General features: G+C 41.8%; 1 protein-coding gene and 1 long non-coding RNA gene across 11 annotated transcripts in view; one reads left to right on the plus strand and one right to left on the minus strand.

The window, feature by feature from the left end:
* LOC144092406 (carbonic anhydrase-related protein 10-like) overlaps positions 1–25,841 on the plus strand; it is a 101,476-nt gene that overhangs the window by 50,467 nt on the left and 25,168 nt on the right. For all 10 annotated transcript variants that reach the window (XR_013306016.1, XM_077625151.1, XM_077625150.1 and 7 more), the window contains 2 exons: positions 9,976–10,071; positions 17,755–17,827. Coding sequence is in view for 9 of the 10 variants with exons in the window: in XM_077625151.1 (XP_077481277.1) it covers positions 9,976–10,071; positions 17,755–17,827 (169 nt within the window). In the remaining variant the exon portion in view is untranslated. The remainder of the gene's footprint in view (positions 1–9,975; positions 10,072–17,754; positions 17,828–25,841) is intronic.
* On the minus strand, positions 12,866–13,866 carry LOC144092410 (uncharacterized). Its single transcript, XR_013306022.1, has 2 exons — positions 13,689–13,866; positions 12,866–13,596 (listed from the first exon to the last, which is right to left on the minus strand). It is a non-coding gene; the product is annotated as an uncharacterized LOC144092410 (long non-coding RNA).

A 25,841-nucleotide genomic window follows, 5' to 3' on the forward strand; every position in this document is an offset into this window, starting at 1 on the left:
AAAATGTCCGTTGGCTGCTTTAATTTTACCGGCATAGTCCCTACTCGCACGGCTGGTCTGAAAAAGAAAGAACAAAATCATTTTTGCCCAATTCGTTCTCGGAATTACCATGCTCCTGGAATTCACTGCTCTCTTCAGTACGTTTCATCAGCAGAGGATATAATTCGTGTAATTTAGAATTTGTAGGGGCAATCGCAGTGGTTATAAGTCGGCTTAGCAAGGAGCGTAAGCAGGGGATAAGACAACACCCACACAATGTCAAAGTTGTAGCAAAAATGGCTACTGAAAACACAACAGATAGGGCCAAATCTTTGTATTTACGAAGGCCTTATCGCACCAATCTGTCCAAGCGAATAATTCTACTCCAGGATGCTTTTTCATATTGCGGTTTAGAGTCTGCAGACCTTCATCGGCCCAGGTTAGGGACCCATTGGGGGACGTGTTGTTGAGTGCAACATTTTCAAACATTGCATACGCCCCCTGCTCCATCAAGAAGCATCTCAACCGCTATGCGATCCTGGAACGCCATCAGACTAGTGGCTGCCAGTTGTTCCTTTATTGCCACAAATCCCTGTTCAGTATAATTTCCAAGTTTTTGGACATTGTAATGCAGGTAATTTATCCCATCCACATTTTTGTTTGGGGTTATTAGAAGAAAAATAAACTCCCAACCTGCTGCGACCTGATTAGCCAGCTTATAATCATCTGGTACGCCCCGGGGATGCCAATCGCATCAATGTATGTTGGATCTCCCTCTCCATACCGATCGACGCCGTCGGGAGGGACCCGCCATCATACTGGATTTCTGAGCAGCCAATTGTATCTCCTCCACTGTAGATGGAAAAACAGATACTGGTAAGAGCAGTGAGACCGAGCCACCAAGTCCTGCCGCGTTTCGGCAGGAGTCGTATAATTTATTTCCACCACACCACCACCATAGGTCAGAACGTGGTATCACGGGTGCAGTCTGTTTTAGGACATGGGCACACCACGTCTCATTTATCGCCTCTAGCCTCAGACCATGCCCTGTAAGGTTTAAGCAGGTAAAATGATCAACGGCAACATGTGTTGAAAAGTTAGGTTTGTCCTTTGCTGCTCTTGTAACAGGGTGTACATTACAGACGCTCCCCTACTTACGAACATTCAACTTACGAACAACGGTACATAGGAACATGTCTGCAAATTGCGTTTAAGTCCAAAAATGTTCGCAAGTCCAATTTTGTATTTCGCGCCTTTTTCGGAGTAGTACTTCTTTCCGCCGCTAATACCGACGCCTGGCGCTGTGAGAGCTCAGCTCACCCAGCATCTACCTTCTTCTTCGTTGCAATGCGGAAGTGCGTGAATGTATCTCCAGTGTGCAAAGAACCTTTTTTATTTGTATCATTAAATATCTCATGCATCCAATATTGAATATGGTTGGTAAAAAGCTAAAGGCTTCTATTGAGGGAGTTGCAAGGAAGAGGCAAGCCATTTCATTTGAAACGAGTGGCAATAATAACGAAGCTTGATGCGCGTGAGAGTGGTGAGCGTTTCACGGGCATTGAATCGTTCGACCGTCAGTACCATTTATAAACAGAAAGATCGAGCAGCAGGACCCAAATATTGAACGTTGCACAAAGTTTGCAAATCAATTGAATGATGCCATACAGTGCTACCGCATCATTTATGATGAAAAAAAGAAGAAAACTGCAATCGTCATTAGGTCGCTTCTTTTGGCCAGTTTCTAATACATAAATCTCTCTCTCTCTCTACAGTACTGTACATATTCTCTCCATTTTATTAAATGTTTTTTTTTCAGTACAAACCAATGTGTGTTACTTATACAAGCCGTAAACATACAAATGCACTTATATAAACCTTCAATATACTTATATCGGCCTTAAACATAAATTATAATACAAAATATAGCACTGAATCAACTTACAAACAAATTCAACTTATGAACAATCGCTCGGAACCAATTGCGTTCATAAGTAGGGGAGCGTCTGTATTCCATTTCTCACAATTTGGCTTACATCTTTTATCATTATCTCCTTTACCCAATCAGGGGTAATTTGCACGGGTATTACTCGTAAGAGAGGTCGGGGCCCCATACATGTTATGCAGGTTTGATTTATAGTAATTGCTGCATTTTCCATCAACAACATCCAATTATTGCCCATCCCTGGTCATCTCAGATTCCAATTTTACCATGGCGGATCCGGGTGTTTCCGTCTCTGACGGTTTTCTCACAGCCTCCGTAGTCATGGTCATTGCTGTTGAGACACAAATGTAAAATTTGTAAAAAGGGTCTTCTCCACCCGACCATGGACTTAGGAAAAATGTCAGACAAGGATCTTTTCCACCAGTTAATTTGTCAGTCTGAATAACGATGTGTAATCCCCCCACCGTATGGGTTAATTTTATCAGAGGCCTGATGGTTTTTGCGCACGCGTGTGTCATCCAAGCTTACCAATCTTGACCAGTTTCTGCAACAAGGCTTCCCCAATTTCTGCTTAGGCCTGTTATGTACCACACACATTCTCAATAAATTCCATATGCATCCTTTGAACTGGATATGTAGCTTTTGGGAATTGCCCGCATTTTGGCCGTGTATGGGGGTTATTGTTTTTGTTTAACCCCCTGCGTTCCCAAATTTCCAATTGCAGAGCAGATTACTTGTTTCTCCATGTTAAGTTTCAAATGTGTAGTACTGCTGCAGCATTCTCGTCAAAAATTTCATTTTGCGAAATTCTTTTTCCTTTTTGTTTTTGTCCTAATCTGCCACCGCCATCCCCGAAAGGCTTATCGGCGATTTCAGAAATCAATTTCAAATTTCCAAATCCTTTTCCACCTTGATATCTGATTGATAGATCATATCCTGGTGGCCAGCCAATTAAAAACACAAAAGACAGACAATCATCCACGCTCACACTCATAATCAGGGGAATTTAGATTGTTCAACCAGTCTAGCATCCATAATTTTGGTTTGTTGGAGTAAAACTGGAGTACCTGGAGAAAACCTACGAATACTCGAGGACACCAGGAATACTCCACACTCTGGAAGGTCTGGATCCACCCCGTCATTAGTAGATCCTCGAACCGCAAGGTTGATGCGTTAATCACTAGTCTTTCAATTTGGGTCGTTTACCCATACATCAGTGGCCCGTAATTTTTCATCAATGGTGGAAACCACCATCCCCAGTGGGGCTTCTTGGTAGTTCACCCAATTTTGCTGCCCTGTCAGCAATAATCATTCCAAAAGGAACAAGGTAATTAATGTATTAGATTCGCGTCCCACATATCTACAAATATAAATTTGTTTTGGAAGTTCAATTGCCACCGTTCATCGCCCCAGTCCGTCAGCATGAGGACTGTCATGCGAGTGGCTGTGATTAACTATCTGTTCGCCAATAATGTAATAACAGAAAAGTTGTGACACATTGAAACACGCACACCGCCCTCAAGTATTTTAACCGTTTGTAAAAACTTTACCTCCATGTTTTGCATTAAGTTACACCCCCTGTTAAATGCTATCAGCTTAGCCGTTTGTACGCAGAATTGATGTGGCAATAGTTTCACCTCTAGTAGTCGTCAATGTATCTCGCATTCCGTTCGAATTTTGCCCATTCCATTTTATTCCTAGAGAACCCATCTACTTAAAGCATTACTCAAAGGTTGATATTTTATAATTTGGAGATGCTATTTTTGAATATAGACATAATTTCATCACTTGTTTCATACCATGAAAGGCCCCACCAGAATCTGGGCATCCAGTGCCAATTAGAGCCTATTTCCTAATTTCCCTTGAATTTGTTGTAGATATGGGATCCGCATTCCCCAAATATCTCAGAATTCATGCGCCAACGCATTTTGTCAAAACCCAAAGTGACAAACAATCTGTTTCTTTAGCCAGATTTTGGAACTTGGAAAATTGTTCCTTTCCCCCTTATCTAAGCTTGTTATTGCCAATCGTTATCACTAACTTTTAGGTGTATTAACCCCATAATTGCAATGCTGTAAGTTTTAGCTAAAGTTCTCTTAACTTGTATGCCCCTAAAGCAATAGACAGCAACGTCATTTGGTTGTATCAATTGATCAATGCTTATCCAATCCGTAATATCCTAATAGTCATCAATATGACCTATGCCCAAGCATATTTCCCCCGCTCAGGACAAACAGGGAATGTCTTCTGTGCACTTTCAAAACACTCCATGTTTCTTCAGTCCTAGGGAAACTATGCCTATCCTAAATCAATTATTTTATCTACCCCAGCCAGGTACAATTTACCTAATTATTTGGATGAATGCCATGAATTTTCACATGCCATTTCTGCATTGTTAATTTCATGTCTGATATCATTAACAACCAAATAACCCTCAATACCTAAGATATAATTCGCAAATCAAATCACCTCATACAATGTTTACTTAAGATAAGAGCTATTTCCTATAGCTCTCTGTTACCACAATAAAAATCTACAATAATAAAATTAGAGAAATCAACCTTTTACTAGGCATTTCCTAATTACAATTTTCAATGTTTAATAAAGGACCCACAAATCGTCACCAATATGCCTATCAAATCAATCTCCTATTCGAGTTTAGGCACCGCTACAAAGTTCAATCTAATGCATCATGTTACTATAATTTATGGATACATCGTATTGATTTTCAAAAAAATCTTACCTGAAAAAATATTTCATGGTCGACTTCATTTAACTAGTACCAAGTCCACTGTGGTAACTGAAAATTATCTTTGATGAACTAAAAAGTATAACAAAACACAAACAAGTCTTTTCTGTAACGTGCAACAAGCAAAAAAAATTGAGAAACAAAATTGAAACCAAAAGTTTTGTGAAAATACAAATGTCTTTGACTCATTAAAAAATGCAATTTTAACTAGTACAAAGTTAGAAATTACCATGAACATCATTACACAAAAATAAACTCTCAAAAGTCCATAATAAAACATTAAAATTTGGGTTGAGAGGATAAAATTTGTAAACATTTGTAATACACTACATAGTGACGCTTCAAAGCAAGAATCAACTCAATAAACCTGTACTCTTGAAGAGTATTACGAATGGCACTTAACCGCAGAGGTTTTACAACATAATATTCCCACTATTATTCCAATTGGCACAATGCCAAGTTTTGGTTAAGCTCACAGAATCCTTTAATTTCTCCTTGTGAACTGAATTTAGTTATTTCCCAATTTTGTGATTTGCAAATGAAATTTTGCTGTGGTGTTTTTAAACATAGTTGACATTAATTACACACAACTAAGGTTCACACGTCCTTTTTTCAGATTTTGGAGAAGTCAAAATAACTTCTCTTGTTTTGGGTCACAGTGATGGCCTATTGCTATCAACGTGATCCAGAAATTACGCGTCTGCGACATCATAATATTGATAAATTGTTTGTAGATTAATTTAGTAATCAATTAGAATTTTCATGTTGAATTTGCATTTTTGATGTTGCAGTGTGTCGTCCATTTAGTCAAAATCTGACTTTTAATGACCTGGTAAAGTTTTTAATTTGCATGAGCGAGCATTGTGGGACGATTACAATACTCTTGATGAATCTTTTAATGATTTATCTTTGTCCCATAAAATTTCCAAACACATGTACTCAATTTACCTTCAAATTTGGTTTCCCCCATTTTCTTTTCTAAAGTACAGTAATACCTTGACATACGAGTGTCCCGACATACGAGTAATTTGAGATAGGAGTAAAATTTCGAGCAAATATTTACCTTGAGATTCGAGACAAATTTTGATATACGAGCATACAGAGAGGCTGCTTATGAGAACATCATCTTGCTGCAACTCACTCGTGTAAATGTCTCTACGACCACTGGGCGGAGCATTGCATTTTTTCTGTGTTTTTTTCACCCGTTAGTCAGTGCAGAATGGTGTACGCGTGGCGGAGCTTGCTCGCTAATACGAGAGGAGTAATCCTACTTCCCGTTGGCAAGTGGTTGTGCGTTATCCTATTGTGAGGACATTTGTGTGCATCAACTTTGGAATATTTTGAAGGGAAGACAAAAGCAAAGAACCCTCAATAGGTTTCTTTTAAAAACTGCAGCTGAAAGTCAGGGTGGAGGTGGGTCAAATAGAGCCAAGAGAGAAGAAAGGTATAAAGATATAAAACAAAATTAGAATTAAGTTTAGTGTAAGTGTACACAATGACTGGTGCTGCAAAATTAGGATCATAACACTCACTGTCCTCCTGATTAAGAGCTCTTGGCAGTTCTGTGCAGGCCTTTCTATCTACCAAGGGAGCTAACGGTAGTCATTTTAATGGCTGTTTACATCCCACCGGATGCTAACGCTAGCACGGCACTTAGCCTCCTGCTAGCGACTGTAAACAAACAGCAGCTTCGCCACCCCGATGGAGTCCTTATTGATGGCGGTGACTTCAACCAAGCATGTTTAAAGACTGTTCTGCCTAAGTTTATCCAGTACGGGAAGTGTCACACCAGAGGAGATAAAACTCTAGACCAGGGGTCTCGAACTCAATTTACCTGGGGGCCGCTAGAGGCCGAGTCTGGGTGAGACTGGGCCGCATCAGGATTTCCACAAGAAAAGTTCTGATAAAACATTCCAACGTTATCAAATATCTTTATTTTTTAACAAAAAATAATGAATTAAATAAATTAACTTAAAGATGAATAAAAAATCAATCAATCAGTAATACAAAAACAAAATAATAATAATGAGCATACAGTAGATATACACTGGCTGGCTAATTAGAGAAAATGAATTATTTTTATAACGTTTCAAATGTCTGTATTAACAGCTCTTTAACCTTTAACTTTCTGAACTTGAATGAAACATTGAACATGAAATATTCTGAACACGGCTTCTCTTGCCTACTCCTTGCTGCTAGAGACCTGGCCGCGCTTCTTCTCACATAGTCACATTTGGCTTGAGGGAGGAAGCGGTGGAGACCCTCAGTAGAGCCTGAAGATGCTCATCAGTAAGTCTGGACCTGTACTTGGACTTATTGAAGTTCAAGGTGGAGAAGAGCTTCTCACACAAGTATGTGCTCCCAAAAAGGCACATGGTCCGCTTGAACCTTCGGGAAAGTTCAGGGAAGCTGGGGGTCAACTCTCTCAAAAATTGCCCAAGCTTGTCTGCTTCTCCACTCACCTCCCTGAACTTGGCTTTGAGTGCAGAGTTGCACTGCAGGTCAATGAGCTCCATTTGAAGCTCAGGAGGGGCATCTTGCACATCAAAGGAGAAGGGGTCCGCAAAAATTTGAAATGTGGCTTTGTGTGTCTTGAAGTCTGCAAATCTGTGATCAAATTCCTCCTGTAGCTTCGAAATGGCCTCAACATACTTCTCACCACTGAATGGTGTGCCTGCATCCACGAGAGCCTTGCATGCTGGGAAATGGCAAAGGTTTGTCTGAGAGAGCTGGGCTTTCCATAACACAAGTTTAGTGCAGAATGCTCTCACGTTGTCAAAGGCAGCACTGACAAGTTGCCCCTGGCCTTGTAGCTTCTTGTTCAGTACATTAAGCTCATGTGTGATATCAACAAGAAAAGCCAAGTCCATGAGCCATTTGGGATCACTTAGCACAGGATCAAGCAACTCACAAACGGCGTAGCTAGCTTCGACTGCTGCATTACTGTCTTTGGTAGCCTTCTTGAAGAAATCCTGTTGCCTCAGAAGACATGTTTTAAGACTGGCAACCTGGTTGGCTCTCTCATCTCCCTGGTATTTTTCGTACTCCTCAGCATGTCTCGTAGTATAATGACGTTTCAAATTGTATTCCTTGTGCACCGCAACTTTTTCAGTGTAAATGAGACACGTCGGGGTGCCCCTGTGTTCAACAAAGAAATATTGCACTCCCCACTTTTCTTGAAACTGTCTGTGCTCATCACCGACCTTTCTCTTCATGGCAGGCTTTGAAAGAGACATCTCTGGGGCTCTGTAATATGTTTTTCCACTTGGAATGAGTCTCGGGTTGATCTTTCACATTCAGTCGCGCGGGTTTGTGGCGCATGTGCACTTTCGCTCTCCGTTTCTCCGTTTCAATCGCGGAAATGGCTACAGACACTGACACAGGCTGGATCACGGATCATAGCGCCTCATTCAGTTCTATGCTGAGAGCAGCGGAGGAGTGTGCGCGCCGAGCAGAGTGATCGGCCTCACGGCTTCTCCTCCGCCCAGCTGATTGGAGGAATGAATGAGTGAGTGAGCGAGGCACTGGACAGCCCGGCCGATGTCCCGCCCTCCAGAGCCGTATACCTCACCGTGATTGGTTCATTCAGCTCCGAACACAAGTGTCATTCATATCAATCTTGCGGGCCGCACGAACATTAATCTTTCATATTAAGACGGGGGCCGCAAATTATCGTCCCGAGGGCCGCAGTTGGCCCGCGGGCCGCAAGTTTGAGACCCCTGCTCTAGACCATGTGGTGTTTTTTAACATAGTTGACATTAATTACACACAACTAAGGTTCACACTATTTGTCCTTTTTTCAGATTTTGGAGAAGTCAAAATAACTTCTCTTGTTTTGGGTCACAGTGATGGCCTATTGCTATCAACGTGATCCAAAAATTACCCGTCTGCGACATCATCATAATATTGATCGTTTGTAGATTAATTTAGTAATCAATTAGAATTTTCATGTTGAATTTGCATTTTTGCCATAAGCAGGTGCATGTCTACTACACATAAATGATTTCGTAATAATAAAATGTAATGATTAATATCTATGAATGGGCGGCCCGGCGGATGAGTGGTTCGCGCATCGTCCTCACAGCTAAAAAAAAAGGGATTTTATTTTTGTGTGCTCCATATGATTTGCTGTGCGCAGAGAAGACGAAAGTAGTGCGCAATCGCGCAGCTTAGAGGGAACATTGCTCTCGACGGCTCGAAGGATTGCCAGATCCATTGTTTCAGGTCAGACAGCCCGATTCAGACTGGTTTGCAATTTCTCCAGCAAGCGCAAGCCAATGCTGGCGACGATGAACGTGAACTCACTCAGAAACTCGACGCTGATGCGGAAGATGATGTGAATGAAGAGGACAGCTACAACAGCGACGTGTCACTTGATTTTCACCAGTGAATTTGTAATTACTTACCAGTAATCCGATTGCCTTGTAATTTTACCTTTTGTTAAATAAATATGTAAATGTTACCTGGTTTCTCTTTTCATCCATAAAATTTACCGCATCTTCTCAAAACTCTGACCAGCCAGTCTAATTGAACTGGCACCTCTAATTAACGTCACTATGGGGGAAAGTTTGAAAAATGGAGCGGCATGTCGTTGAAATAGGAGTTTTACGGTATATATAAACTCTAAACTCCAGGTGTTAGAACGGCCAAGTCAAAGTCCAGGCCGTGTGGAACGCTAGACCTGATCATAAAATCTGGTTGTGATGTCAAGCAAAATTGCTGAAAAAAAAGTGGGCATTCCCTTATGCGCTGTTTTGGGTGGAATAACTATCTCTCATCTCATTTTCTGAACCGATTTATCCTCATTTGAGTCGCAGGGGGTGCTGGAACCTATCCCAGCTGACTCCGGGCCAGAGGTGGGGCACACTTGAATTGGTGGCCAGCCGATCGTAGGGCACAAGGAGACGGACAACCATGCACACTCACACCCATACCTAGGGGCAATTTAGAATGTCCAATCAGCCTATCATGCATGTTTTTGGAATGTGGTAGGAATCCGGTGTACCCGGAGGAAACCCACGCAGGCCCAGGGAGAACATGCAAACTCCACACAAGTGGACGTGACCTGGATTTGAACCCAGGACCCCAGAGCTGTGAGGCCGACGCGCTAACCACTCGCGCCACTGGGCTGCCCTTGGAATATTTATGAAATTAAAAAAAAACCTGACAGATTTGAGTGCAAAATTCATTTTATACATGTATATTACATTCCTGCTGTAATTTTCATTTTTTGACTTTGGTCACCATTTCATAGCACTGAGATGAGACATGACATTACCTTCTGTCCTACACTCTTTTTCAGGTTCAGCTGATTCACTACAATCACGAGTTGTATACAAATTATACTGAAGCTGCCAGAAGCCCCAACGGACTAGTCATCGTGGCCATATTCATGAAAGTGAGTTTGTGTGCCCTGTTCAATACATGTCAAATGCCTAGAAAGGTACACTAGAATATTTGCGATTCTGCATCATTTGTATCACCATATTTTTCGGAGTTTAAGTCGCAGTTTTTTATAGTTTGGCCGGGGTGCGCCTTATACTCCAGTGTGAATTGTGTGAAATTATTCATACAATTTGATATCATTCCACCTGGTATTTGAACGCTGAACCAGAATGAACCACAAGAGGCTTCTTTAGGGGTATGTTGATAATGTCAACATTGGCGGTGGGTGGAATTTCTGGTCTTAGAGCCAGTTGTATTTGTGACTTTTGTAGGGAAAAACAGGTTCAAATAATATTTTTTATCATCATATCATATATACATACATTATTGGGCATACTTTACGAAAATAGAACAGACCAAGTGAGTTTTTGACGCCATAACGCAAAACATTGAGGGCAATATGGTTATTTATTTCAAAATAGAGAAAAGATAAACAGATAAAATGCTAAACAAAATTTATTTTGCCATCTATGAATGAAATTCAAAGAAGAAAACGTATATTGCATAAAAGGTGAAAAAATCTCACTCATGCTTGCCACCACTCGCTCATGGTGTCGCCAGCCCACCGCAGTTATAAACGTGCTTTGACTGGCCAGACGCGAGTAGCCTTGATAGATGTGTTCATTTTCCATGTTAGCGTATCCCAATAGTTGTTAAGGGTGATCAAAGGTCTTTCGGTCAAGCGTTAAAATATCAGCCTTGATACCTGCGTAATCTGTATCCCATGCTATTATTGCACCCAGAGACTTGGTGAACACTACACCGCTACGGACAGACTTCCTGGTTGTGCTTACGTTAATTCATTTTTGAATTTTTCTACGTGCAGGCAACACCCTCCCTTTCGGAAGACATAAAGGAAATGATTATACATTTGTGATTATGAAATAAAACTAAATTCTGCTTTGATTTTTTTTCTTTTTATTTCTTGTTCAATTTTTTTGACAACTACTGCAGTAATAAGAACCATCGAAATTTCTGTCATTAAAAAGCATCGGGTTCTCATCAAGACAGACTTATTTCTTTGCATTCATGGTGTCCTTGAGAATTCATGGGTTTTCTCCGGGTACTCCAGTTTACTCACACAAACCAAAATTATGGATGCTAGACTGGTTTAACACTCCTCAATTCCCCTGATTATGAGTGTGAGCGTGAATGGTTGTCTGTCTGTCTTTTTTTTTTTGATTGGCGGGCCACCAAGATATAATCAATCAATCAGATATCAAGGTGGAAAAGCATTTGGAAATTTGAAATTGATTTCTGAAATCGCCAATAAGCCTTTCGGGGATGGTGGCGGCAGATTAGGACAAAAAGAAAAAGAAAAAGAATTTTGCCAAATTATTTTTTTGACGAGAATGCAGCAGCAGTACTCCACATGTGAAACTTAACGTGGAGAAACAAATAATCTGCTCTGCTAAATGTGAAATTTGGGAGCACTGAGGAGAAAAAAAGCTTACTTGGGTGAGCTGCTTTTAACAAAGCTGGCTTGAGTCATGGGAAGTCCTATGTCTCGACAGAGAGAGGAAGAGAGATAGAGAGGGAGATCGAGAGAGAGAGATAGAGAGATAGAGATAGAGAGAGAGAGAGAGAGAGAGAGAGAGAGAGAGAGAGAGGGAGAGAGAGAGAGAGAGGGAGATAGAGAGTGAGATAGAGAGATAGATAGAGAGGAAGAGAGAGAGATAGAGATAGAGAGAGAGTGAGATAGAGAGATAGATAGAGAGGAAGAGAGAGAGAGATAGAGATAGAGAGAGAGCGAGTGAGAGATAGAAAGATTGATAGAGAGGATGAGAGAGAGAGATATAGAGATAGAGAGATATAGAGATAGAGAGATGGAGAGATAGAGAGATGGAGAGAGAGATGGAGAGAGAGATGGAGAGAGAGATGGAGAGAGAGATGGAGAGAGAGATGGAGAGAGAGATGGAGAGGGAGAGAGAGATAGAGAGATAGAGAGATAGAGAGATAGAGAGATAGAGAGAGATAGAGAGAGATAGAGAGAGAGAGAGAGAGATAGAGAGAGATAGAGAGAGATAGAGAGAGATAGAGAGAGATAGAGAGAGATAGAGAGAGATAGAGAGAGATAGAGAGAGATAGAGAGAGATAGAGAGAGATAGAGAGAGATAGAGAGAGATAGAGAGAGATAGAGAGAGATAGAGAGAGATAGAGAGAGATAGAGAGAGATAGAGAGAGATAGAGAGAGATAGAGAGAGATAGAGAGAGATAGAGAGAGATAGAGAGAGATAGAGAGAGATAGAGAGAGATAGAGAGAGATAGAGAGAGAGATAGAGAGAGAGATAGAGAGAGAGATAGAGAGAGCTAGAGAGAGCTAGAGAGAGATAGAGAGGTAGAGAGGTAGAGAGGTAGAGAGGTAGAGAGGTAGGTGGGTAGGTGGGTAGGTGGGTAGGTGGGTAGGTGGGTAGGTGGGTAGGTGGGTAGGTGGGTAGGTGGGTAGGTGGGTAGGTGGGTAGGTGGGTAGGTGGGTAGGTGGGTAGGTGGGTAGGTGGGTAGGTGGGTAGGTGGGTAGGTAGGTAGGTAGGTAGGTAGATAGATAGATAGACAGACAGAGTAAATGTATTAAAACTGCAGCTATCACCGGGTAAAGGCTCCGATGACCTGGCAGGGCAGGGACGGCACAGGGTCGGCTATGAAGGATTAGCAGCCCCCGGCACGGAAGAAAACCGGCCTCGGGCATGGCAAATAAACGCTTAAAAATGCCCTTCTAGCAGGGGCAAGTGCACTCTCAGAAAAAATGCTGAAGCTTTTCAGATTTTATTTCAAAGCGACTGGCACGCTTCCAAATGGCGCTCCTTTCCCGGGAAACAAATGCCCTCGGAGAAAAAAAATCAATTTGAGAATTGTGTTCATACTGGTAGTTTGTTTTACCAGGTTTGCATACCATATGTTGTGAATAAATGTTTTGTCATGGCAACATGTGTTCAGCATTTGCAAATTGCCAGTACCGGTGCAATCCTTGGAGTGAGCTGAGAAAAAGTGAAAAAAAATTATACCCATTTTTAGTCCCAAATTATGAGTGCGCGTTATACACGGGTGCATGTTATACTCAAATAAATAGGTTTTCTTTTGAGTTTGAAAATGCCTCCTAAATATTGACGTTGCTTGATATGCTAAAGGTGTAGCATGCCGTTGTGGCACAAATAGCGTTCTTTTGTACATAATTCAGGTGGTAGGAATCTTGTTAATGTTAATGGGGTTCGCCATTCGGTTAAAAGTGACACACGGGAAGTGAAAGCTTTTTCCCTCTGGAGATGCACGCGTGTTGTGGGGATCCATATGCTGGGAATACATAAAAATTAATTCTCGTGAGGTGAAGAGGTCTGAGATGTAGCGGCTGGTCTCTCCACCCAGGTTGCCGTGCTGCACATTGCAGCAACCGTTCTTCTCCCCGAAGCTCTGCCGCTTTCGCTTGGCCACTGTTGTTCACCGCCCAAAGAATGCATCTTCTGAGTTGCAAATTGTTCTTCAACTGCGAGGAAACAAAAAATGAAACAGCATTATGATGGATTCACGCCGTAGATACGGCCGTGAAGCTAGCATGAAGATAGGAAGCCAACGGACTGCATGTGGCCACTCAGGAGACTGATGACAACATTGACGGATGACGGAGCCATTGAGTTTGGCAATCGTCTTGAGATTGTCAAGACAACAACGACAGCAAAGTTTGTACAAGAAAAATGTCTCTCGATTCTGACAAAGAGGACCTGTTTTTTTTAAAAATGATTATCAATCAATAAATACACATCTTGATCATTGTAATTGTGTACTTTTCTACATTATCAGCAAAAAAAGCGAGGGATTAGTGTAGTCATAAAAGGATTTATATACAATAAAAATATGTGAGGTAAAAAGTGACTAAAGTGATTATCAGCACGTGATAGAAGTAGTTATGGGGTTTTAGTGCAATTATCACAGTGCACTTCGATAAAGGGAGGAAGATGAATTGAAATATCTTATGTGGGCCCTTTGATCCAGGCAATCTGAAATTAGATTGACTTAGATGTAACATGGCATTATATAAGTTAATGCATTTTAATTTAAGAAGAAAAAAAATTGTAAGGTTTGAGTATACCAACAATAATGGATAATGCATCAATGTGTTTACTACTACTGCACTGTCCTGTGAGGAGTCGGCACAAGGGATTAACCTTTTTCACTTCACCCTGTCTTTGCATCCCCTCCCTTCCAAAGCCACTTCCATGTCCTCCCTCACTACATCCATATATCTTCCCTCAACATCCTTCTCCCAATATAGTCCTTATTTTTCATCTGGGCATGTCCAACAATCAAAGTTTTCTTTCTCTGACCTTGTCTTCAAAATGTCTAGCCTTCACTTTCCCTCTTATTGTCCCTAATGCTATCCTACCTGGTCAGTCCGAAGGCGAACCTCAGTATGTTCGTTCCTGTTACGTTTAGGTCCGCCTCTTCAAATCAAATCAAATCAAAAGCCTTTATTGTCATCATACACAGCTGCATATAACAAAATTGGTGGTGCTTCTCCACAAAGTGCATTTTCCCAGTTAAAAAAAAAAGGAATAAGTAATATAAAAATATAAAGTCACATCCTGGCAAGGTAAATCCTAAAATATTGCACAATCTAAGATATTGCACATTGTTATTGCACACCCCGAAGTTATTGCATAAAAGGGATTGTGTGTCGTCCTAATGCAAGTCCTGATGGCTGTGGGAAAAACTGTCCTTAAGTCTATTTGTACGTGCTTTGTGAGACCTGTAGCGTCTGCCAGAGGGCAGCAGCTGGAACAGGGTGGTATGGGTCCCCTGAGGTAGCGAGGGCTGGCAATGTCTTCCAGTGAGGGCAGAGAGCAGCCGACAATCTTCTGGGCAGTGTTGATCACTCTCTGCATGGCCTTTTTGTCTGCTGCCGTACTTCCAGCGTACCACACTAATGCAGTATGCCAGGATGCTCTCCACAGTGGCTCTATAGAAGGTTACCAGAAGCTTAGTGTCCAAGTAGTTCCTCCCGAGTACCCTCAGGAAATGGAGCCTGGGCCTTCTTCACCACTGCCGTGGTGTTGGTAGACCAGGAGAGCTTATCCGTGACGTGCACCCCCAGGAATTTGAAGGACTGGACCCTGTCTAGGCATCCTCCATTTATGAGGAGTGAGGCCAGGTCTGTGCTGCGTTTGCAAAAGTCCAGGAATATTTCTTTAGTTTTCGTGGTTTTCAGTGTGAGATTGTTCACCAAGCACCTCAAAGACAGTTTGTTGACCTCATCTCCTGAGATGAGTCCGAGCACAGTGGTGTCATCGACAAATTTGATGATGGAGTTAGAATGGTGGGTCGGTTTACAGTCGTATGTGTACAGGGAGTACAGAAGAGGACTCAGTAAACAACATAGTGTAATGGAGCAAGAGAGGTGGGGACCAAGTCTAAGTTTGTGGACGGTTGGTTTAGAAGTTCTTTATCCAGCAGCAGATGGAAGAGGATAGTCCAAGGTGGGAGAGTTTGTCAGCCAGAATGTCCGGTATTATAGTGTTGAAGGCTGAGCTATAGTCAATGGAAAACATCCTCACGTTGTTCCCATGGTGCTCCAGGTGGCTCAGTGCTGTGTGTAGAGCTACGGCGATGGCATCCTCAGTGGACCTATTTGTTGTATAAGCAAACTGGTGAGGGTCAAATGAGAGAGGCATTGTATCCCTGATGGGTGACCAACTTTTCAAAGCACTTCATGATCACAGGCGTGAGTGCAACAGGCCTATAATCATTCAGGCTGTCAATGGTTGGCTTTTTGGGGACAGGAATAATGGTGGCAGATTTCAGGCAGGATGGAATGATGGCTTGTTGCAGGGAACAATTGAATTTTTGTGTGAAAACACCAGTCAGCTGGTCAGCACAGGCTTTGAGCACCTTCCCAGGTACTCCGTCGGGGCCAGCAGCCTTCCTGGTGTTCAAAGTCCGCATTACCTGTGTCACTTCATGTTCCTGAAGCTTCAGTGTACTGCTGCAGGGTGGTGGTGGAAGTGTTGAGACTGGGTCTGATTTGTTAGTCTCAAAGCGGGCAAAGAAATGGTTCAGTTCTGCTAGGAGGCATCTGCGTTAACAGACACATTATTGTCATTGTAATTGGTAATGTGTCGTATTCCCTGCCACATCTTCTTTGGTTTATTTCCTGTAAAGTGCTCCTCGATTTTCCTTGTATATGCTGCCTTGGCCTTTTAATGCCTCTCTTCAGCTCTGCTCTGGCAGCGCTGTATATTACCTTGTCCCCTGACCTGAAGGCGGTATTACGGCATTTGATGAGTGCCTGTGTCTCACTGGTCATCCAGGGTTTTTGGTTAGGAAAAACCTGTATCCGTTTATTAATAGTGACGTTGTCCGTGCAGTTTTTAATGTAGCAAAGTAGGGTGTTCGTGTAGTCCTGGAGGTTGTGGTGTTCAAAAGGTTCCCAAATGGTGCGGGAAAAACAGTCCTATAGCTGAGAAAGGACGTCCTTGGGCCATGTTTTTATTATCTTTATTTGTGGCCTTGTTAGCCTCCGGAGTGGGGTGTTTGAGGGGGTGAGGGACAGGCAGAAATGGTCGGATCCAGCAAGGTGAGGGAGGGGTGTGGCTCAAAGCATGTTTGATGTTAGAATAAACATGGCCTAGAGTTTTATCTTCTCTGGTGTGACACTTCAAGTACTGGGTAAACTTAGAAAGAACAGTCTTTAAACTTGCTTTGTTGAAGTCACCAGCGACAATAAAGACTCCATAGGGGTGGTCAAGCTGCTGTTTGTTTATAGTCGCTAGCAGAAGGCTAAGTGCCGTGCTAACATTAGCATCCGGTGGGAGGTAAACAGCCATCACAATGACAACCGTTAGCTCTCTAGGTAGATAGAAGGGCCTGCACCGTACTGCCAAGAGCTCTAAATCCGGGGAGCAGTGAGTGTTAATGATCCTACTGTTGCAGCACCAGTCATTGTGTATATACGCGCAAAGTCCCACCTCTTGCTTTTCCCTGATTCTTTCGAACGATCATTTCGGAATAGCGTCCGGCTAGCTAGCGATACCGCGGCGTCAGGGATTTGCGGGTGTAGCCACGTTTCCGTGATGAAAATAATGTTGCAGTTCCTGACAAAGCTGTTGGTAGCAAGCTGAAGTTCCAAATCGTCCATTTTGTGGGTGATGGATCTGGCGTTGGTCAAGAAGATACTCGGAAGCGGTGCTCGGTGTGGTTGCTTCCTTAGTTTAGCAGCTAGGCCCGCCCGGCATCCGCGCTTTTGCTTTCTTTCCCTTCACCGCCTCCGTCGTACTCTGAGTGGGCTGACTATCCACGGAAATCTTGGTGGTCTCTAGATGTCCTTGGGAATATTGTAGGTTCGTTGGTAATCTGTTTTGATGGATATCTCTCCTCCCGAGAGTAGTTAAATCCTGGCGACTGTAGAAAAAGTTTGCCTCGCAGATGCTCGTAAATAACAATAAGATTGAGAAAACAAAACACCAAACTGGAGAGCAAAGAGCCACTGCACCCGTGCGCGCCGCCATCTTGAACCATTGCTTTTCCTCAGGGCAATGCCATAATGTAATTTAATGTCTGTTTCACCCAAAATTTTAAGATGCATTCAATTTGCTGTTGAATCACCACCATTTCATAAATTATTTTTGTTATATTTTTGTTTTTAATCCAGATATCGGAATCATCTAACAATTTCCTAAATCGATTGCTGAATAGAGACATCATCACAAGAGTTACATATAAAAGTAAGTGTTTTTTTACCTTAATTTTCAACTTTTTATATACTGTATGTTTAATAAACACCCCTTTGAACACATTTGTAAAAACATTTTGGTAAAATAAAATGTATACACAGATTTCTGCAGTAATGTCTGATTCTTCAAACAGCACATGACATATTCTTTGACTTGTTCAGCCAATTCTACCTCAAAACCTTCCCTTTCTTTATTATATGACAACCCATATTGACAGAAAACAACATATACAGGCCTATTTTAACAACTTCCTGGTCCTATTTAAGTTGAGTTTCATCCTCTTTTCCTGTTTTTCTGGGTCGTTAGAGAAACAGCCTAAGAGGCAAAGAGGCTCAGACACCTCTCTTCCACCAGTTCTTCTGCGATAATCCTTCGGCTTTTTGAGGCCAACCGAGAGATATGGTCTCTCTAGCGTGTCCTTCCTTGAGGTCCCCCTCCCCAGTTGGACATTCTTGAAATATGATGTGGAACTAAGTGGTTTGTGGTATGTTGGATGGTTGAACTTGCTGAGGGTATGAGCTTCTTTTGGTTTAGCCTTCAGAATTACAGAGGCACGCAAGCCTCCCCATCACGACAAGGTAGCAGCACAGGGGAGGAAGATTCCAAGAGTTTGCATATCTGTGAAGTGTCCTCAGTTAGGACAATGGATGTGGAACGGGCGTCAAAGTTCGGGTGCAAGTTTTCCAGCTTCCAGACCATATTGAAATCCATGCAATATAGCCTTAAGGCCAAGGTTCAGCCAGAGAATAGCAATGGCAAATCAGTCCTGCTCTATGGCTTGAAGTTCCAGAGAGTGGGTGAGATCAACATAAAGGATGTGTATAACAAGACAAACTGCCCCAACGTGGTACTAGAAATAAAACATCGGTGGCTCAGATGATACAGACATATCCTCCAAATGGACCGGGACTGCATCCTCAAAGTAGCCTTGAGCTGGACTCCACCTGGCAAGAACCAAGAAAAACCGAAGACAACATGACGACAACATTTTGTCTGAGTTACCTGCTATGACAAACACAGCAGCCAGATATTCTCAGGGTCCTGGAAGCATGATGTCATAAAGTTATTAGCAAATGAAACGCTTTGAAATATACCGAGCAGCCAATGAAAAGACTGGAAATATGCTTGGCACACAACCATATTTTCAATTTTTTTGCAATACATAGAATAAATCAATTATCCTCACACTCAGTACATTATTTAATGATAGACATAAACCCGAAAAAAAATACTAGAATAACAAAGTTAGAATAACAGCTAGAATAACAAAGTTAGAATAACATAGCTAGAATAACATAGATAGAACAACAGATAGAATAACATAGATAGAATGACATAGATAGAATAACATACAGTTGTGGTCAAAAGTTTACATACACTTGTGAAGAACATAATGTCATGGCTCTCTTGAGTTTCCAGTTATTTCTACAACTCTGATTTTTCTCTGATAGAGTGATTGGAACAGATACTTCTTTGTCACAAAAGAACATTCATGAAGTTTGGTTCTTTTATGAATATTATGGGTTAACAGAAAAAGTCATCATCTCTGCTGGGTCAAAAATATACATACAGCAACACGAATTAGCAATTTTGGTGACTTAGATAATTAAGGTAATGCAAATGTTTTTGTATTTTATACATAGACCAATCAAGGGACAAAACATAAACAAACAAGCAAATGCTCTAACTCACCATAATCCCTCCACCTACATTTCCAAAACATGCTTGTGGATTATGCATATTTGCTCTTACCTTGAATGCATACTCATTAATAGTCTTTATGACTTCGACAAAAGACACTTTGGAGGTGAATGTGTAGCCATGATGACTGGCTGTCCATTATCGCCATCCCAACAATCCAACTCCACGCAGCGACAACCATGATTCAGGGCTCTAATATGAAACAGGTTACATAGTTTAATCTTCCAATTGACGAAAGGTGATGAAATGTAAAACAATAAAGCAATGCAAGATTTATTGACTAGCTGAACATTTATTTAATAGCTTACTTACAATCATAGATATTCATACCGCACCAAAGAAACTGGAGAGGTACAAAAATGGTAATTGAAGCTGTTTCAAGTAAAATAAAAGTATTATATGATAAAATATGGCCTCTTCCTTAAAATACAAAGCTATATATTAGATTCCCCTACTGGATTAAGTCCTGAGATTAAAGGTTCAAGGTCGGGCCTTCCTGTGTTGAGGTTGTGTTCTCCCTGTGATTTAGTAGGTTTTCCTGCATATTCTGGTTTCCTCCAAAATCCCAATAACATGCATAGTAAACTGATTGAACAATCTGCATTAAGGGTATTCAAAAGATGAACGTCTTTGTAAGTTTGAATTTAGAAAACAAGATGGTTCAAAAAATGTAAGAATCCGTTTAGAATAGAATTTGTATTGCCATTGTAACGGATAAAGAAGTTAAATGGCAAACCACTCAGTGCAAAAACAATCAAGTATTATAAAAAATATATACAGTTGTGGTCAAAGGTTTACATACACTAGTGAAGAACATAATGTCATGGCTCTCTTGAGTTTCCAGTTATTTCTAAAACTCAGATTTTTCACTGATAGAGTGATTGGAACAGATACTTCTTTGTTGCAAAAAACATTCATAAAGTTTGGTTCTTTTATGACTTTATTATGGGTTAACAGAAAAAGTGATCAAATCTGCTGGGTCAAAAATATACATACAGCAACACGAATTAGCAATTTTGGTGATTTAGAAAGTTGTGTCACTGAAATGAGCTTCATAGCATGGCCTCTTAACTTCTTGTGAGTGACTATGAGTTACTACAGCTGGTGACTTCTCTGAGGCCATTTAAATAGGGCTCATTGGATGCAAACGCCCACAAACGCTACAATGGGAAAGTCAAAGGAGCTCAGCATGGATCTGAAAAAGCGAATCCTTGACTTGAACAAGTCAGGAAAGTCACTTGGAGCAATTTTAAAGCAGCTGCAGGTCCCAAGAGCAACAGTGCAAACAATTGTTTGTAAGTATAAAGTGCATGGCACTGTTTTGTCACTGCCACGATCAGGAAGAAAACGCAAGCTATCACCTGCTGCTGAGAGAAAATTGGTCAGGAGGGTGAAGATTCAACCGAGAAACACCAAAAAGCAGATCTGCCAAGAATTAGAATGAGCACAGGTGTCAGTGTCCACAGTCAAGCGTGTTTTGCATCTCCATGGACTGAGACGCTGCCGTGCAAGAAGGAAGCCCTTGCTCCAAAAGCGGCACCTTAAGGCTCGACTGAAGTTTCCTGCTGATCACATGGACAAAGATAAGACCTTCTGGAGGAAAGTTCTGTGGTCAGACGAAACAAAAATTAAGCTGTTTGGCCACAATGCCCAGCAATATGTTTGGAGGAGAAAAGGTGAGGCCTTTAACCCCAAGTACACCATGCCTACCGTCAAGCACGGTGGTGGTAGTATTATGCTGTGGGGCTGTTTTTGCTGCCAATGGAACTGGTGCTTTACAGAGAGTAAATGGGATAATGAAGAAGGAGGATTACCTTCAGATTCTTCAAGATAACCTAAAGTTATCAGCCCAAAGATTGGGTCTTGGGCGCAGTTGGGTGTTCCAACAGGACAATGACGCCAAACACACATCAAAAGTGGTAATGGAATGGCTCAATAAGGCTAGAATTGAGGTTTTCGAATGGCCTTCCCCAAGTCCAAACTTAAACCCTATTGAAAACTTTTGGACAATGCTGAAGAAACAAGTCCATGTCAGAAAGCCATCAAATTTAACTGAACTGCACCAATTCTGTCAAGAGGAGTGGTCAAAGATTCAACCAGAAGCTTGTGGATGGCTACCAAAAGCGTCTAATTGAAGTGAAAATGGCCAAGGGACATGTTACCAAATATTAGCGCTGCTGTATGTATATTTTTGACCCAGCAGATTTGATCACTTTTTTTCTGTTCACCCATAATAATCATAAAAGAACCAAACTTCATAAATGTTTTTTGTGACAAAGAAGTATCTGTTCCAATCACTCTATCAGAGAAAAATCAGAGTTGTAGAAATAACTGGAAACTCAAGAGAGCATTATGTTCTTCTCAAGTGTATGTAAACTTTTGACCACAACTGTAGATGGAATAACATAGCGTTGATAGCAATCTGGTGGAGTCAAAATAAAGCAAAACCTTTATTAATCTCAATAAATATAGACACATGTCCGTAGTCATCCCTACATTATAGAGCTTTAGAAATCTGTTACCACAATGTGATAAATTGTCATTATGAACTTTGATCGTAATAAATTTACATATGTGGGTTTCCCAAACCCAACGTCCAGTTGGTAGTTTTTCATCTGTCATCTTGTGGCAAAAGAAAAAAAAGGCACACCACTGCATGTTTTTTATCGCTTGCAAATTACACAATATGAAACTGCTGTATGTACATTGTCCAAAAGAGGGTCCTGTAATTCAAATACATAAATAAAAACATACACTGGATGGAAATTGTGGTCTTTTTAGGTTTTTTTTTCTGACTTGCTGGTACCACTTACACAAGCCCTCGTTTTTCGCAGATAATGTAGACCAGACATGGCCGCGATAATAGGAAAAACCGCGCATTAGGATCACCCCTATTATTACTACCATACTACATGTTTTCGCACCTATACAAAAATACAAGTACACAAGTACAATTATCAAGAAGTGTATTTATTAAATTACAGTTCTAACTATATAAAGACTGTAATGTAGTAATACCTAAGTATAATCTCTCATCTCATTTTGTGAACCGCTTTATCCTCAGGGTCACCCTGAATCAGTGGCCAGCCGATTGTGTCCAATCAGCCTACCATGCATGTTTTTGGAATGTGGGAGGAAACCGGAGTACCCGGAGGAAAACCACGCAGGCCCGGAGAGAACATGCAAACTCCACACAGGTGGACGTGTCCTTGAAGGGGAGCCCCCTTTTTAGCGAGGTACAGCTTCGCATTTGGGATGAAACCGTTTTGTGAAGGCTTTCGCGATCCAGGCTCTCCGGTTAGTCATCCAGTAGACAGGCAGCAAGGCTTTGTTCTTGTTTTTTTTAAACCATGAGGATGGTCAAACTTGTTGATTAAGCCAGCAGCATCCCCAACAGCGATCCGTGTCAACCCTGGAACTTTCGGTTCATCTTTGAATAAGAATGTCTGGGAATGCATTCTCTCCATAAAGGCCAGTCTTATCCATGGTAAAAAACATTCTCTTCAGTTGTGTAAGGGAAATCTTCCTCGACGTACCGTGTTGCTGCCTGTTCCGGCCGGGTCCGGGTCGCAGGGCAGCTTTGACTTAGGCGTGAGTACTCTGAGGTGTCCGGGCACCTCTTTGTTTAGACTAAATGAAGGCTTTCGGGAGCATAGCTTACACTTAATTACAAGAAAGTATGATAATAATAATGTGCGTATAGCTAGAGGTGAGCAGAGCATTCTTGAATAGCAGGGCCAAACTTATACTTTGTTGCAGGAAAATGTACATAATGAAATGAAATGAGAAAAAAACTATATTCCTCCGGTTTATTATATATTTGTATATATCCTCATTTGCTTAATAAAACTTTGTTGCGGCTTTATTTTATTAATTTATTTTTGTGACAAACATTTTGTGATCAACATCAAAGGTGCCGTTCAAAGCGGCAGCCAGTTGCAGTAGCTCCCTAAACCCTCACTCGTATTCTGTGTTTTTTTACAGCTTTTTTACAGCTTATTTTATCCTTTATTTTTACGTTTTATTGTCTCTTAAGATTTTACTTTACTTTATATTTTATATTCCATACTTTAATGTTTTAAAACTTTACTTTCAAGACTACTCCAAGACTCAAGTTGTGTGAGAGGCAGTCTTTGATCTATTAGTTTTGTTTATCTTTGCAAATTCTGGACATTACATTTTTGACCCACTCAGCCATGCCTCCGCTGTTTTACACAAAGGATCAGCTGTTAGCGCTACGCAACACCTGGATGCCCCTGGACCTGGACCTCCCCGCGGAGTTAAAGAGGAAGAGAAGAGGATGCAGAGCTGGACAAAAATGTCAGCAGAGAAAGTGACGCTTCAGACCCAGCATTCCATCTATTATGGGGAACGTAAGATCTCTCCCCAATAAGATGGAAGAGCTAACGGCGCTTACCAAACTACAACGACAATATCGGAAAATCTGCATTATCTGCTTCACAGAGACCTGGCTGAAATAACTAACACCAGACTCTCTCGTCTCCTTGAATGGTTTTCAGCTGGTGAGGGCGGACAGAAATGCTGAGGAGAGCGGTAGGAAGAAAGGTGGGGGACCAGCTGTTTTTATTAATAGTAGATGGTGCAGCCCCGGGCGTATTACGGTGAAGGAGCAACTTTGCACTCAAGATAACGAGCTAGTAGCTGTTAGCATCAGGCCGTTTTACATCCCCCGGGAGTTCTCCCACGTTATCGTAATAACTGCGTATATACCTCCCTCCGCTGATGCGGCAGTCGCTCGCGAGCTGCTTCACGCTACTGTGTCCCGGCTGCAGACATCACACCCCCAGTCTCTCCTTCTTATCTCTGATCATTTTTACCATCCTTCCTTGGCTTCTACTCTCCCCACCTTCACTCAGTATGTGAAGTGCCACACCAGGGAACAAAAAATTCTGGACCTGCTGTATGCCAACACAAAGGAGACATACAGCTCAGTCCCCACTGGGCCGCTCAGACCACAACCTGGTCCATCTGATCGCCACTACATCCCTATGGTGAGCAAAATAAAACCTACCACAAGGATCATACAAAGATGGACCGAGGAGACCACCATGGTACTGAGGGACTGTTTTGAGACCACTGACTGGGAGGTGCTGTGCAATTCACATGGGAAAGACATTGACTGCTTGACCCACTGCATCACAGATTATATTAACTTCTGTGTTGAGAACATTGTACCCTCCAAGAAGGTCCATTGTTTCTCCAACAATAAGCCATGGGTCACCAGGGATCATTGGCCCCCCCTGAACAAGAAGAAGAGGGCTTTTAGGTCTGGGGAGAAAAAGAGTCTGAAAATGGTCCAGAAGGAGCTGAAGAGAGAGATAAGGAAAGGAAAGACCAGCTACAGGAGGAAGCTAGAGAACCAACTCCAGCGGCAACACCAAAGAGGTCTGGAGGAGCTTGAGGACCATTTCGGGCCATGGAAGCAACAGTGAGAGAGACCCGGAGTCCGGAGACAGGGAGTGGGCCAATGAACTGAATCAGTTCTTTAACAGATTCAGTCCTCAGTCCCAGCAACTCTCCCCCCTCTTTCTCCCCCTCTTCCACCGGTCTCTGCATTACTGTAGCTCTGGTGATAAAACAGCTATAGAAGATCAAGGCAAGGAAGTCTACCGGTCCAGAAGGCCTCAGCTCCAGACTTCAATGTGTTGTCTTCACGTAGACAAATTCAAAAAGGAAGTCACGTGAGTGGTACAACCAGGAAGTGCATACATAGCAGTCTAGTTTGTTATCCCTAGGTAAGAATGCGCGCCCTGAGCGAGCAATGGCAGGCACAAATTCGTTTTTTTTTCACGTTTTATGCAAGATACGTTTTTTTCTTGAATTTCATTCATAGATTCATAAATTTTGTTTAGCGTCTTATCTGTTTATCTTTTCTCAATTTTGAAATAATTGACTGTATTTGCCGCATTGTCTTGTGTTATGGCGTTTCGTCTTTGTCATTTTGCAGTTTCATCCATGTCAAATCTAATTTGTGCGCATATAAGCCATACCCTCAATTCAGTCATCATTTTTTTGAGCGACAAATACGGCATACGTTTATGCGGGAAAATACTGTATTTATTACTTTTTGAGCAGGTGGTGAATTAGAACAAATAAAACGTTTTTTATTGTATTATCCTGTTTTTGGTGTTTTTTCAGAGCTTGGTAACGGATTAATGTGTATTTAGTTCATTTTTCACTCATTCATTTTCTGAACCGCTTTGTCCTCACTAAGGTCGCGGGGGGTGCTAGAGCCTATCCCAGCTGACTTCAGGCCTGAGGCGGTGGACACCCTGTATCGGTG

Source organism: Stigmatopora argus, chromosome 18 (assembly GCF_051989625.1).
Source record: "Stigmatopora argus isolate UIUO_Sarg chromosome 18, RoL_Sarg_1.0, whole genome shotgun sequence".
Classification (NCBI taxonomy): domain Eukaryota; kingdom Metazoa; phylum Chordata; class Actinopteri; order Syngnathiformes; family Syngnathidae; genus Stigmatopora; species Stigmatopora argus.